This window comes from Strix uralensis, chromosome 2 (genome assembly GCF_047716275.1).
Source record: "Strix uralensis isolate ZFMK-TIS-50842 chromosome 2, bStrUra1, whole genome shotgun sequence".
Classification (NCBI taxonomy): Eukaryota; Metazoa; Chordata; class Aves; order Strigiformes; family Strigidae; genus Strix; species Strix uralensis.
Genome location: NC_133973.1, coordinates 6,325,152 through 6,340,381, shown reverse-complemented (window position 1 = coordinate 6,340,381; position 15,230 = coordinate 6,325,152). Strand labels below are relative to the sequence as shown.

General features: G+C 44.7%; 1 protein-coding gene across 2 annotated transcripts in view; it reads left to right on the top strand.

Annotated features, from left to right (window-relative positions):
- Positions 1 to 3,265: 3,265 nt before the first annotated feature.
- The window catches only part of USF3 (upstream transcription factor family member 3), a 37,712-nt gene continuing 25,747 nt past the window's right edge, over positions 3,266 to 15,230 (top strand). For both annotated transcript variants that reach the window (XM_074853684.1, XM_074853676.1), the window contains exon 1: positions 3,266 to 3,394. In XM_074853684.1, the coding sequence (XP_074709785.1) occupies positions 3,347 to 3,394 (48 nt within the window). In that variant the 5' untranslated portion in view covers positions 3,266 to 3,346. The remainder of the gene's footprint in view (positions 3,395 to 15,230) is intronic.

Below are 15,230 nucleotides of genomic sequence, written 5' to 3'. Positions count from 1 at the left end.
GGATTGCTGTTTCTTCCCCCAGTGTGTACATCACCCTATTTACCTGTGCTGGCTATAATTAACTGTTACAGTGGTTCAGTCACTTAATATTAGAAAGTTCACATGTTATTCCTCATTATTTTGACTAACCTCCAGCAAATTTTTACCTCGCTATTTCCTTTCTTAAAATTCTGTTGAGGAGTATAGACCCCAGCACAAATCTTTGACTCCACTGTTGACCTCCCACTAGTGTGAAAACTGATCTTTTATTCCATGCCCTGTGACTTCTGTCCTTTAATCAGTTCTCTGTCCCTGTGAGGATACTGTCTCTGAACCTGTAGCAGCCTCGATTACTTTTGGACAGGGATCCTTTATTTGAAGTCCTTTTGAATCTCTGTAATCTCTGTGAGCTGGGTGTTGTAATCAGTTCCTGGCAATACTTTTTCCCCTGTAGGGGTTCTCCAGATCTATTCAACCCATCTAGTCCAGATAGTTTGTATGGGACATGATTGTTGCTCACTACTGTTGTGATTTTTCTCTTGCCCATAAAGAGGCATCAAACTAGACGATGGAGAGGTCACCTCTTCCATATCTTTTTATCCTGCTTTGTTCCTTCCCCCTGCCAAGTCCTTCAGTACTGTAAAAGCATTCAGTTTTACTACCATTTTGCCTAAAGGCTTTGTGGCAACACCAGCTCAAGCTCTTTGGGCTGCTAAGAGAGTTGCCAGCTTTCTCTTTCACTCACTTTCATGTATATGGCCCCTAGTCCAAGAAACTTAGGAAACTTAGCGCTGAGGGATCTGGTGGAGTTGAGAATGATCAGTGTGAGGTTAATGGTTGGACTAGATGATCTTTAGGGTCTTTTCCAACCTCGATGATTCTGTAACCCCTGCACCTGGGGAGAAATGTGCTGGCCTGTCTTTTGATCACCTTTCTATCAGCTGCTGTATCACACCACACAGACTTAGGCTGTTACTGTTCACTAAATTATCGAATCCAAACCTGCACTACAGCCAAGTATTATGCCCTTGTGCAAAAAAAAAAAAAAAAGCACTCAAGTTGTTCTTGGTATAAAGCTGCAGAAACTCCTCCTTTTTACCTGTTGCACTAACAGGAAATCAATGTTAATGTAAAGCTTTTCCAAATATTTGTGCAAAACCTGTTAAGTTTTGTTTTTTCCAAGCTGTCTTGCCATATAATTGCTAGTCCATATTCACTACCAGGAACAGGCTACTGATACTCAACAATTTCCTGTTATATATGATTTCACCAGTGAATATTTGTCTGCTGCTGGATTTTTGCTACAGTATTTCCAGTATTTACCACCATATGGGTAATCTGAAGGTTTATGAGCTCAAACACTCCAGAGCACAGTAGGGTGGCAGAAGGTAAACTTGGGTTTGCTGCTTTGGACAGGAGGTGCCTTTTTAGTGAAAATCTTCACTGAAAAAGCACACTTCCTTTTAAAAGAAAAAGTACCTCAGTTTATACTGGAATAAATTGACAGAGCACAGGTATTTCGGATTTTGTTTGTCCTCCAGTTTGGTTGTGTCATGTCAACTAAAAAAAAAATATGAAAACTGGAAAAGTGCATTTACATTCATACTTTACATTGTGAAGTTGCTATTTACAGTAACTTTAGAATTTCTCTGCATAAACAGCTAGGGCTTTTAAATTTCTTCACAGCTGGCAAATGGGTCTACCACTTAATGTCAGCTGCAAGATTAGTTTGCAAGCAGCAGCTATTCAAAATTAAATGGTGTGGGGTTTTTTATGTCTAATTGCTATTATGATTCATTTCAGCAGCAGAAAAGTTCTTGGACACTGCTTCAGAAACTTGTCCCTGCTCCATATTATATAATATTTTAGGAGGGTATATGGACACAAGATGCTTTCTGGGGGAAAAGGCATGTTTTCCATAAAGCCTAAGTGTCACAGCTCTGCCTTTTCAGGTTGTCTCGAAGAAGAGGCTTTGCAGCTCCAGTATCACTTACAGGTGAGCAGAGATGTAAAATACTTGTAAAATACTTTCTGGAACTCTTTTCACATGTAACTGTGGCAGAACATCTGTGGAGGGAAACTACTGAGGCTGGAAACAGGAAGGCTACCTAATGACTAGTAATTGAATTGGTGTTAGCAGGAATTACAAACTCTGGTAGCGGAGAACTGTTTATGATTCTGAATCCCTAATTTAGCCGAACACCTTTTCTTAAGATCTGGTTTAATTCATGAGGAAGATGGATGAAGGGTCTTGCTCCCTGGAACTAAAAATAAGCACAGTGTGTCATAAAACTCACACTGAAACAACTGATTCTGTTAAAGAACCAGCAATGGCAAAGAACTAACACTCAGGAGTCGGTTGGGCTCCTCATAAACAGCTGGCTGCTGCTTATGATTTGGGAAATCTTTAGCCAGCTGCCTTTTGTTTTTTTAATCGCGATTCCTTCGATGGCGGGGGGAAACAGGGCTGTTCCAGTGCATCAGTGTTGTTATCGCTGGGGTCCATCCCGCTGACAGGCAGCGCAGCTTCCTCCGGGGGACCCCCAGCGCCTGCAGTCAGCGTTCAGCCGGTACCAGCGCCCGCTTTAGCGCTAGAGTTTTCCTTTTAAACGCTATTCTGACAGAAAAAGATTTTACATCTGAAAAAAAAATAATTCTATACACGGTTATTTTTTACCTGCCGGCGTGGGAGGGTCCCGTGGGCTGTTCCGTCACGGAGGTTCATTAAGCCGCTGGAGCCGACCCCGCGCCGCAGCGGTTCCCTCCCAAGCCCCTCCGCTGGCGGCGGGCGGGCGCGGGGAAGGCCCCGGCGGTGCTGGGAACGAGCGAGGGAACCCCGCGGCGGGGACGGGAACCCCGCCGGACCCTCACCCCGGGGCGGCGAGGGAGCGCGGCCGGCCGGCGGGGGAAGAAGCGGTTTAAACCGACGCTGAGGTAACGGCGGCGCCACACGGAGCATCAGCGCGGCCGCTTCCCCTTTAAGATTTTCCGCCCGCCTCTCGCCCCTCCGTGCTCGCCTTCCGCTCTTCTCATTGGTCGGCTAAGGTGCCGGTCTCCGGCAGTTCCTGTTTCGGCCACCTTAACTTGTTGACGGTTCGCACGCCACTCTCAACCTCTCCGGCCTTTCATTGGGCCGCCCCGCCAATGTTTGTGGTGCCGATTGGTCCGCGCCGGCTCCGTACCGCCCATTTGCGGCGAGTAACGCCTTCCCCGTCCCGACCTTTTTGATTGGCCTCGGCGGCTCAACCCGTGCGCTCGGATTGGCTCGCTGAGGGCCGCGCGTGCGAGCAGCAGGGTGGGCTGCGCGGGAGGGGGGACCGGAGTGGAGGCAGCGGCGGAGAGCTGACACGGGGTGTCCGCTCGGAGGATGGTCCCCGCGGTGGGGCCGCCGCCGCTCAGCCCGCCCAGCCCCGCGGTGAGTGCCGGCCGCTGCCGCGGGGCGGGGCCGCTGCCCGCGCTCGGACCGGAGCCTGGGCAGCGGGAGGGAGAGGCGGAGGGGGGGGGAAGGAGGGGCGGGCCGGGGCGCGGCAGCGGGGCCGGGGCTGAGGGGGCGCGGGCCGCGGGGGGGCTGCCGGTGCCTGCGGCCCGCCCTTCCCCCGCGGCTCCCGTTGCCGTGAGGAGGCGGTGGGCAAAGGGCGCCCACCCACCCCCCGCCCCTCCCCTCCGGGCGCTGGGCTTCGGCCCTGTCACCGTGGCGACGGCGGTGCCGCGCCGGCCCCCCCACCCCGCACCCCCCGGGAGCCGCTTCGGGCCTCCCCGCCCGCCGGCTGGGGCGCCGGGCTGCGCCGGGGGCCGCTCCCCGCCCTTCTCGGCCCGGGACGCCGGTGGCGGCAACGCCGTGGGGGCGGCCGGCGCCCCTTTGTCTGCCCGCGCCGCTCGGTGTGCCCGGGGGCGCCCGGCCCGGCCCGCGGCGGCCTCGGGCCCGGTTCGGGTGGGGGCTGCGGGGCCGGAGCAGGCCGGGGCGGTGCATCACCCCCCCCTGCCTCTCCCCGCGGGGAGGCGGCTGGAGAGTGCGGGCGGCCCTTTGTGGGGCGGCCGCTCGCTGCCCCTCGGGTGCCGCGGCGGGCACCGGGCAAGTTTCCTATTTCGGTGGTGAGGGTCGGCCGCCTCCCCGCCCCGCGTGGTGAGGGCTCGGCGTGCCGCTGCGTGGCATCGGGGACAGCGTCAAGATGAAGACACCTGGTCTTTGGAGATTGGGGTGTTCTGATCGTTTTGAAATCTTAATGATCTTGAGGCAATTGGCTGTAAATCGCCGTGGAGGAAGTTAACTTCGGAGAGGGCAAAACGTGGGCACTGTTTCCCCAACCGTAACATCTTTTCGGCATAGTCCAGGATAGACAATGTGCTGTGCATCACCTCTGTGTGCTCTTGTGCAACCTCTCAGCCTGGAAGTTGGTCAGCTGCAGAGTACAGTGTAAAAAGTTCAGCTTGTTTATTTAGAATTCGGCCCCTGGAAACTAACTCTTCTTGTTGGGTGTGTTTTCAGCTTGATCTAAGTAAAGAAGGCTTCTGGACGCACTCTATTCCTTCTCCACCTAGTAATTTTAGCTCTCTGTCTGATTTCAATCAAATTTGCCAGCAACAGAGGTCTTCAAGACTTTGAAGCCTTTTAGTTTAATGGAAATCAACATCTGACAAGCACAGAAGATCACAATTATTGCTCACGCGAAAGGCAGGGCGCCTAGAATCCAGCTCCTTGTGACAGACAGCACGGGTGAACCGAGTGCATCAGCGTAGACACGGCTAAATACAGCCGTAGCACACCCGTTTGTCCAGGGAAGTTTGTAGGAAAAGGTGGAAGTAAGGCGAAGAAAAAGAGAATAGTGATGTGTTGAGTCACTGGCCGCACGGACATAGAAAATCACACATCTTTATTTTTGCTTTTCACGTCATAGCGTGGCCTTCTATTAGACTCCACCCAGACGTATGATTATTAAATACTCTTAGTAAAGATAACTTAATGATTGCACAGTTAAGCATTCAGAAGCCAGGTAATGTAATAGCTTGCTTTGGAAGCACTATTTTAGCTTTGCTTTTTCATATACAGTGCATTGAGACAATCCTATTTATGTGATTACGTTATGCAGCACTTAAACTGCAGAGTATCATTGGTCACTCGTGAATTGTGTGCAGTAATCAGACAAATAGGAAGGAGGAAACTGCCTGTGGGGGAACGTTTATTATTATAAGGATTTAGAATTTTTAATTTTGGCTTTCAATTAGTGCGATAATAATTCATAGATATGTTTCAGGGTGAAATAGATTTGACAACTGAAAATACGTTTGTCACTGAATGGGAAATAAGCTTAGAAAATGCTCATGTTGTGAGCATGATTTTAAGATGCATCTATTCAAATTAACATATCAGGTATTTGAAGCAGTATGAGAACATTACAAACTTTGAAGTATTTGGATATTACTTATTCCCTTAGAGACATACTTATTCCCTTAGATTATGGATAAATGGGAAGATTTTAACGGAGTAGATGAAAAATGGTGGTGGGTCCTGGAGGAGTCTGACAGCTGCCAAGAGATAATTAGGATGTAAGTGCTTGGTAGTGGCTTTGCTGCTTTGATTCCTGGTTTTTTCCAAGTAGTGTTCCCAGGAGCTGACCAGGGACAGACCAGTGACTGTCACTCGAGTGGCGCTGTGATGTGTGCCTGGCACGTGCCTGCTGTGCGCATCATGGACTCGACGTTTGTAGCTGAAGTTAGTTGTAGCTTGAAACTCCAAAGACACCTTCTGAACGAGAAGGCAAAAATTCAGGCAACGCGTTCTGCTGATGCTCTTGGCCGCGCTACTCCAGCTGCTTTTCGTCTTGTCTCTTCTTGGGGGGAACGTAGAAGATGCTTCTGACTTTTTTAAAGGGAGGAATTAAAGAGCTGCTTTTCTGTGGGTTGTTTTAGTGGTGGTTTATTCCCCCCCTGTATACTGAAATTGTAAGAACACCTCTGGCTTCCAGGTACTGAAGTATAACGAATTAGACAACAAAGAGATTTGGAATAGTGCGTTCCAAATATTCGAGCATGCTTTTAATTTGCAAAGTGCATTGGCATAAGGTGTGTGATTTTGTAACCAATCATATCCAGCTTGGATGTGAATTAATACAATGTATGCATTGAGGTTGGGTAGAGGAAATAAATAAATATATAAAGAAGTCAAGGGCTGGGGCATACTGGGTTTGACAGGAACCGTTCTGTTGTTTAAGTTTTGTACAGTTGTGCTTGTGGTTTTGTAATAAGTGTTTGGATCTGAGATGGTCTTAAAAATAACTTTGTAAATGACATGTGACTGGGGGGAGATATAAGTAGCATAGCATTTGATATGAAGGGATTCTCAATGTATCATAGTTGCTTGCATCATAGGAACTTGTAAAAAATATCATGAAGTCTATGCCACTTCGAAGGATAGTGAGTAAGTGTCACAGCACAGTGTTTCAGCTGAGACAGTTTTCAATTAAATAACAATATTGAACGTTGCCCCTGATTATTAAAATGCCAGCGGAGACGTGTGCCTAGCTGCGTGTACAAACCAGGTGTTTAAATGAAAATGGATATGCAAACCGTGTGCATGCATAGCATAGCATCTGACAGCTTTAAGGTTCCTTATCGTTTCGTAATGGATCAGTTGTAATTCTCAGGCCTCTGAAGAAGCGTTATACTTGTCTCCAGCCTGAAGGACTGCTCACCCTTTGCGTTGCTGGTCACTTTATAACTTGGTTCCTGTGCTAGCATTCCTCATCTCTGACATGTTTGTGACTCCTTTATTCCAGTTGAGTCCCTCGGGAAGACATTTTCCTGTTCTGAAGGGTATCAGTCGTAACGTGAGTGGTGGGTGTGTGTGTGTGTTCTGGAAAGGCAAGTGAAAACATCTCAGATTGAATGCTTGAACAGTAAGGTTTTCTTTGTTTCTGATTGCAGTAAAATACGTAAAGGTCACATATCCCTGATTAAGAAACCTTGTACGGTGCCCAGTTTATATAATGCTAACCTAACTTGCTGGTTAAAATACAATTCCAGCTTTTATATGTGCATATCATGTGTCCAATGTGTTCTTTGGTTTGACCTTACAAGTGTAGCACTGTTGTCATGCTCTGAATAAGCATGAAAGTGAATCTGCTGTGTGCACAGGACTGACAAATTGTGTATGAACTAAGTTTGTTTCCTGTATGAAAAGCTATGGCCTTAGTCTTTCAAGGTGAATGAGTTACTTTTGCAACCATGACATACGATAGCAATCTCTTACATCAGCCACGCCGTGTGCCATTGTGATTCAGATAAGAAGAAAGTAGCAGACTGTTAAAAATGTTTCATGCTTCCTGTTAACAAGTGCCTTTCTCACCCAGTCACCTGAACTTCTGTCAGGTTAATTGACTGAGATGAAGACCATGAAATGAGATCAATGCCATCTAAAAGCACATCTCAATCGTGCTGGTACTCTGATACCAAAATGAATTCTTTGTGGTCCATCTCTAGTGAGGCTGGAATGATCGGAGTATGGATCTATTCACTTTCACATCTAAATGCAGGTTTCTCAGGTCTTGTGATCTGAAAGTCATTGCTGTGGTGGGCAGCGCCGTGAGAAAATTATTGAAAACATTGTTATTTAGGCTGCTGACACTATTAAAAGCAGTGTAAGGGTATTAATGGAAGAGGAGAGCTTAACTCTTTAAAGTTTTGTTTCTTCCTCAAGTAACTGAAGTTTAAAGTGAAAATAATGTCCATTTGTGGTGTCTGCCTGCATCTGTAGTCTAATGAGGGGTCGGCTTAAGGGACACTTAATTCATGACAGCCTTCAACCTTTGAAGTTGGACTCTGCTTTGCTTTCATGCATCAGTGAAGTTAGATAGAAATTGAATGCAAATCCTGGATGGGCTGGAAATTGCCTTTTGCTCCGTACTACAGCTCTTCTTACTCATTTACTACAATAATAAAATGGTGCTAGCCCAACACCGCGCAACTCCACATCAGCAACAAGAGAGGGAACACCATTTCACTTTTTCACTGCTGGAGGATCCATAATATTCAGCGATGCTGTTTAAATATTAGGTATCTATAGTTTAACTTCTTGATTCTTCTACATAGGTCTCTTGCTTGGTGTAAATTTTGAGACTTCCTGTGTAATTGGAGAAGTTTAGTTTTGGCATCATCTTGGGTCATAGTTCCACAATTATTAAGCCAGCGCTGACACCACAAGAAGCACTCTTGTACCAACATAAGCGGTTTCAGTGTCCTTGTTTGGGAGTGGAGGGTGTCTTTGCGATCCTTTTGCAAAGTAAATTTTAAGTTGAAGTAACGTTCTTGTTTGGCTTCCTGTGGGAGTGCCAGTGAAGTGGGGGAGAGGCTACATCTCTCAGTGTTGTTTTGGAGCAGGTGGGACGGTAGGGAAGGGTAACCATCTTACAGATTTTCCTATTATTGCTATAAGGGCAATTAATATTTGTTAACTAAGAAAAGTTAGGTAGCTAGTTTAGCATGCGTTGCAGTGTAAGTCATTTACTGTTAGCATTCAGATTTGATAAAATAATACAAGCAAAAAATTGTATTTTGCAGTGCATCAGGTTTCAACTGCTAGTTACCTTTTGGAACTCTGTGTAGCTTGCATCTCAACGTAAGGAGAGTTAGGCTGAAGGCTGGGCCCGGAGCGTGGTGGTCAGTGGCACAAAGTCTAGTAGGAGGCCAGTAACTAGCGGTGTACCTCAGGGAGTCAGTTCTGGGTCCAGTCCTGTTTAATATCTTCATTAATGATCTGAATGATGGGACAGAGTGGACTGTCAACAAATTTGCTGATGACACCAAGATGGGAGGAGTGGCGGATACGCCAGAGCATCGTGCTGCCACTAGGAGGGACCTCAACAGGCTGGAGAAACGGGCTGACAGGAACCTCATGCAGTTCAGTGAGGGCAAGTGCAAAAGTTCTGCACCTGGGGAGGAACAACTCCATGAACCAGTATATGCTGGGGGCCACCCAACTGGGAAGCAGCTCGGAAAAGGACCTGAGGATCCTGTTGGACACCAAGTTGAACATGAACCAACAATGTGCCCTTGTGGCAAAGGTGGTGAATGGTATCCTGGGCTGTGTTAGACAGAGTGTTGCCAGCAGGTCGAGGGAGGTGATCCTTCCACTGTACTCAGCACTAGTGAGGCCACATCTGGAGTCCCGTGGCCAGTTTTGGGTTTCCCAGTACAAGAGAGACGTGGACACACTAGAGAGAATCCAGTGAAGGGCCACAAAGATGATGAAGGGACTGGAGCATCTCTCATCTTAGGAGAGGCTGAGGGAGCTGGGACTGTTCAGCCTGGAACAGAGAAGGCTCAAGGAGGGATCTTATTAATGTATATAAACACCTGAAGGGAGGATGCAAAGAGGATGGAGCCAGGCTCTTTTCAGTGGTGACCAGAGGCAATGGGCACAAGCTGGAATGTGAGAGGCTCCATCTGAACATAAGGAAACACTTTCTTACTGTGAGAGTGACCAAGCATTGGTGCAGGTTGCACAGGGAGGTCGTGGAGTCTCCATCCTTGGAGGTACTCAAAAACCATCTGAACATGGTCTTGGGTGGCTTTAGGTGGCCCTGCTTGAGCAGGGAGAGGTTGGACCAGATGACCCCCAGAGGTTCCTTCAACCTCAGCCACTCTGTGATTCTGTAATGCCTTAACCTACTTCAGAACCTAAGAAACTCTCAGAAGAATGCATAAAACTAAAAAAGACAATATTCATATCGCATCTTGCTTACGTGACCATTGGTCTGTCATCGCTGTCTTTAGTTACAACTCCAGCAGTTACCATTTGTATTCAAACTATAAAAAAGTGGTGATGATTTCTATTTGGTATAGTGTTTGTCTGTATTCAGTCAGCATGCGTGTGCTCTGTACTTCTGAGTTGTAATTTCCTTGCTCTGTGATATTAGCTAGGGGCTGCAGCTCTGCCCTTGAGCCTCTAACCAGTGGTGCCCGTAACACTTGCACACCCTTTCTTCTGGCTTGCTCTCCATGGCTCAAGTTCAACACTTCTGTTGGAGGCAGCTGTTGGGTACTTAGCTGGTGTCTGTGTTATTTTAAATGGAAGTGGGGGAGAGCTGAGGGCTTCTTGGGTTTGTTTTTAAGTCTGTGACTGAAAATGATGCTCAGTCTCAACAGCTGATGATTTGGGTCTTGATCTGAAGCAGTGGTGTCTGTCGAGGTCGTGTTTTATACTTGCTGTGGTTGGCAAGTTATAGAGAATCCCACCTGTAAATTGTCTCAAGAGGCAATTCTTACTTACTTTGTCTGTGGTTTTTCAGTTTTATTCTGGGCGGGATGGAAAGACCCTGTGTTTCTTAGCTTGGAAAAATTAACTGCTTGAGCTATCCCTTGCTAAGGATACGCATTGGAGATCTCCCTCTTCTAGTTTCACTTCAGGATATTCTTGCCAAGTCAGTCTCAGGTGGCAATAGGGAGGTGATTTCAGACAGTGATAGAAAAAGAAGATGGAGGTAAGGCATTTTAATTTTACAGAATGATTTGCCAATGAAGTAAGACTTGCAGGGTCATGGTATCGGTCTGTCCCTTCCCTTTACCCGTTCCTTTCAGACCTCTGCAAAATAATAAATTGGAAATCTGGTTCTAGTTTCTGCTCCGTTGTCAGTGCTAAATTTCTACAGTAATCTTATTTGCTTTTTCTAGTGCTTTCAGAACTGCATATTTACCCCTGGATAGCTCGTGTACAGTAATTCTCCTGAGCTAAATAAGTAGTTCCTAAAGCGGTAGAATTAATGAATTCTGGTTTCCTATGGATTTGCACCTAGTGGTTCCATTTTCTGCTGTCTGTAACATACATCGATCTTGCTTTTGAATTTCCTCTTTGAAAGTGTTTAGAAAATGTGCCTGCTTTCTGTGGTCACCTGGGCTGAGATATCTTTAGTTTGAACCTCTCTGTTAGATCTAATTGAAATAGTTTGCAGCTTTATCCCTGCCAGTATTATTCAAAACTGTCAAACATCCAGATCACAAGATGAGTCCTTTATTCCTGGAATGGAAGCAATTGCCCAGTGGACCCAGTTTATATACGAAAAACTCTGAAGAGCAAAGGTGCAAAATAACATTGAGGTTGTGAAGGAGAATGAGCCCTCTTTGAGCCCACTAAAACCTTTTGTGAAGAGCCTGGAGTGAAATGTGTGTTGCAAAGTTGTGGGCTTTTTGCTTGGTTTTGTTGGGTTTGCGGACAGAGTGTGTGGGGGGGGGTTTAAAGATCATTACAGTTGGCAGTAATGAAAGCACCAGTTCTGGAATCATGTGCTGGCCTTTTCTGAAGGACGTGGCAATACACTCTCTGGACAGGTGCTTTGGAAGCGCTTTCATACAGTTGCCAGTTTCCACGATTCTGAAAGTTGAAGGGGAGTTTCGTTAACTGATTCTTGTAAAGTCGATGTGCTTAGAAATTGTGTGTCTTAACAGTGGACTTGGGGAGTAAGTTAGATCAGCTAGTACATTAAAACTGAAATACTGGTTTTTGGTACCTTCTACCTCAGCCTTTTTTGCCTTTAGTCCTGTATTTGTAGGGAAATCCTTTACTCTGGAAAGTCAGTGTTTGTAACCAAATCTCGGGATGGGTCTCTTCTGCGTGTTGTAAAGGAGCTTTGTAGTGAAGACCCATAGGATATTGCTTCCTGTATCATGAACCCTTGACAAGTTCTTAATTTGTGTCAGATTTCTCAGACCCCACGCCTGTAAAGTATTCAAGAACTAGACTGTGTAATCCTTTGTACTTAATGACTTACATCTGAAAAGATGAATTTAAAAAATTGACACATGAAGTCTCTGGATGCCCTGGACATTTCACTTCTAGGATATTTTGCACTGCTTGTAGTTAGGGTCCTCAGGAGAGAGCAGCACATCAGTTTATCATGTGTCAGTGTGTCTGGCGTAGCAATCACTTGATACCTCCTCAAGACCTTATGCAGTTTTATAAATGGACTGTGAGGATCCTTTGTAGTTGCAGAACAAAAAAGAGCTCGAGTTAAAACTAAAAAACAAAGCAGAGAATAGTATTCTGCCTATATCATTGTGGCCAAAATGAAAGTTTTTATGTTTTGATTCTAAATTGGTTATTAAGCCCTGTGACGAAGTACTGTTCTTTGAATAGAGATTTCATTTGGAGATAAGGGCACGTCAGAAAGCAGAATTAGGCTCTTGCTGAAACTGTAGCTTCTACATTTGTCCAGCTGGTCTTTGGTGTTTCAAATACAGCTTTCATATGCGGATGGCTTACTCAGTTATAAATAATCATCTTGGTCCCAGTATTCAGAGACCATGATGACTTACATGTTACAACTTTTTTCAGGAAAAAGAAATTTTTTGTTCTTTAGGCATCGTGCTGACAGCAAGGTTTGGCTCACCAACAGGTGCTCTTGCACCAGAGTGGGAGCACACTCAGCCCCGCTACAGGCAATCCTTGTCATCTAATAGAGGTAACCTAACCCACACAGAGATGATGACCTGTTATAGGAGGAAGTTGTTTGCAATCCACTTAGTTTTCTCCATCAGAACAGACTTTTTGACTCCTGTGTCAAGCATAATTAGGTATCTATCTTCTATTTGAAAATAATTTTCTATTTTGAAGTGTGCTACGGATCACTGGGCATTGAAAACCAGGGAGATGAGTACTATCTTGCAAGTTAGAAACATTCTTCATGCTTTCTCACTTCCTTCATGAAATTGGTATGTGGTAACTTGCGAATCTTAACAAAATACATGAAGAACGTGGGGATCATGAGGATTTTCCTGGTCATTGCTTTCTGATTTCCTAAAGAAAAGAGTGACGTTCCCTTTATTTTGATCTAAAGTAGCTGAGGACGCTCTTTAGGGCGACGGCCCTGGTCTTTGTGATTCTAGCTTGTGCACTGGTTGTGTAATTACAGCTTTTTACCTCCCAAATGGCTGCTTCTGTACAACAGTTCATCCAGACCACAGGAGATAGTTTGCGTAGGCACCTTTCTTTACTAGCGCTGTGCGCCGCTTCAGTCTGTTCATATTACCAAGATCATCCACATAATGTGTGTGGGTGGCAGCAGCTCACATCTGGAAGCAAAATGTTCAGAGATACCTCTCCTTAAATAGTTTTCAGAACATCATCAGCAAGTAAGAGACTTGGTTCAGTAGACGTGATCTCTCTCTGCCCCTCCTCTAAGGTTTAAAAATAAATGAGGCCATACTAACCTAGGAAGACTTGAGGGACAACAGCAGAGCAAGAAGAATAAACATGAGAGGTGGATCTTTAGGTGATTAATAGGGGAGTTTCATGGTTTTTGTGGTTTTTTGGTTTTTTTTTTCCCCGAAGTTTCATAAGCAGATCAGGTCAGGATTTCTCAGAATGACCCTACAACTATGCTGTCCTGAAACTGCATGTTAGTAAATGGTCATGAGCAATTATGTCTTTAATATTATGAAAATTATAAATGAAAACAAAAATTAATGTAGATATGAGGGATTATCACTTGAGTGATAATGCTGCTGCTTCTTCCAATGCTGTTACCACCCCCCCCCTGCCCCCCCCCAAAAAAAGGAAGTTTTCTTTCTTAGCTCTATTGCATGTTCTTATATAATGGCCTTACTGAAACTTGATTGCTTTAAATCAACAGGAGGAAAAATACCAATGTATTTGAGTTTAGATAGTACAAACAAGAGGTAAAGGAAAAAATTCTAAAAGCAGGGAAGGTTTTTTCCATCTGTTGTTATTTGCAGACACCTTAAAAAAAAAAAAGTGACTTGTGTAACAAGTTTTAGCTTATTGGCATTGGTTTTCTTAACTTTTGCAGAAGCTCTGGGAACAGTCTGGTTGCCCTAGGAAACTGTCAGTTGGTTTGCCTCAGGATTGTGTATTCTGTGAAAAATTGAGATAGCGCTCTCCTGCCCTTTAAACCCTTGTACATCTTCCTCAGCAAAAGGTGGTGGATGTTGCGACCAGTCTGACGCCAGCTGGTCAGCCAGCACATACGTGCTACAGAGCTGGTCACAGACCACACTGTCACCGCTGACCTCACTCCTCTCTGCTCAATCTTAGGTTTTTGTGAACATCTGGGAACTTCATAGCTTTGAGAGGTTTCATTTAGGTCAGTCAGTGGGCCCAGCTGTTGTTGTGGGTGAAGAGAAATGGTGCAGTAAGAAGAAAACCTTGGTTTCTTCAGAAACCAAACTGAATGCTATCAAAGGGATTTTTACCCTTCCCAGGAAAGAGAGTCCTTTTCAATTTCCTGTACGGTAGTCTTAACAGGTTACTTTTATAGGCAAAAGTAGTTGATATATGTAGGTAACAATCACAAAGGTAAGCTTTCGAGTTTAATTTCCTGCAGTCGTTTTGTTAGGTAAATGCAAAATCGGAATAGAATTGTTTCAAGGGGGAATAAAGAAAAGGCAGTAAATAGTGTCTTTTTATCTCAAGGGCACCTTGCTTGTGATTAAAAGCTTGGATTAAGTCCCTGGCTGAAGCTAGCTTTGTTGTAAAACATGCATGGAAGATGGGAAAAGAGAGCTCCAGCAGTCACTGGAATGAATGAAGAGGACGCTGTCTTGCAGGAAGAAAATTTGAGTAGTTATTGTCTGTGCCTTGGAATTGATCTTAGCTTACAGCTAACTACGTGATTCCATAATTACATGGCTAACTACATGAGGTGTACAAAATTAGTAAGAACGGTGAGACTGTAGCAACATAACAGCGTAAGCTTGCTGAAGTATTTAAGAGGCAGAAAGAAAGATTTGGACTGCTGGTAGTTTTACAGAATATGCGTAGCTGCATATTAAAAAGATTCTTTCTGCCTCATATAGAGGAATGGAGTAGCTTTATTAATTTGAGGAAGATTGGTTTGTACAGCCAAAGGTAACAGATTGGAAGAATTATTTTCTTATAAAATATTAAAGTTGGAAACACTTCCTAAATAAAGAGTGAAAAGTTAATGTCAAATAAAATAAACTAACTTTTTCTTAAAAAGCTAAATCTGCCAAGTGCATATGTTTTGAAGGAAAGATTTCATACAATAAGTTGCCAAAAAAGACAATTTGTTTTTGGGTTTTTTACCCTACTTTTTCAGAACTGTAGAGGAGATTAAATTACATTAAACTTAAATCTCCGGAACACAAAATATCTTTTCATTTCTGGGGATGACATTGCATTTAAATTAAAATCGATATTTCAGGTTGATATTATAAGAGCTGTAAACTACATAAAGCTTGAGGGAACCTTGGTACTAAATAAATATAAGTGTTGAATTGCTTCT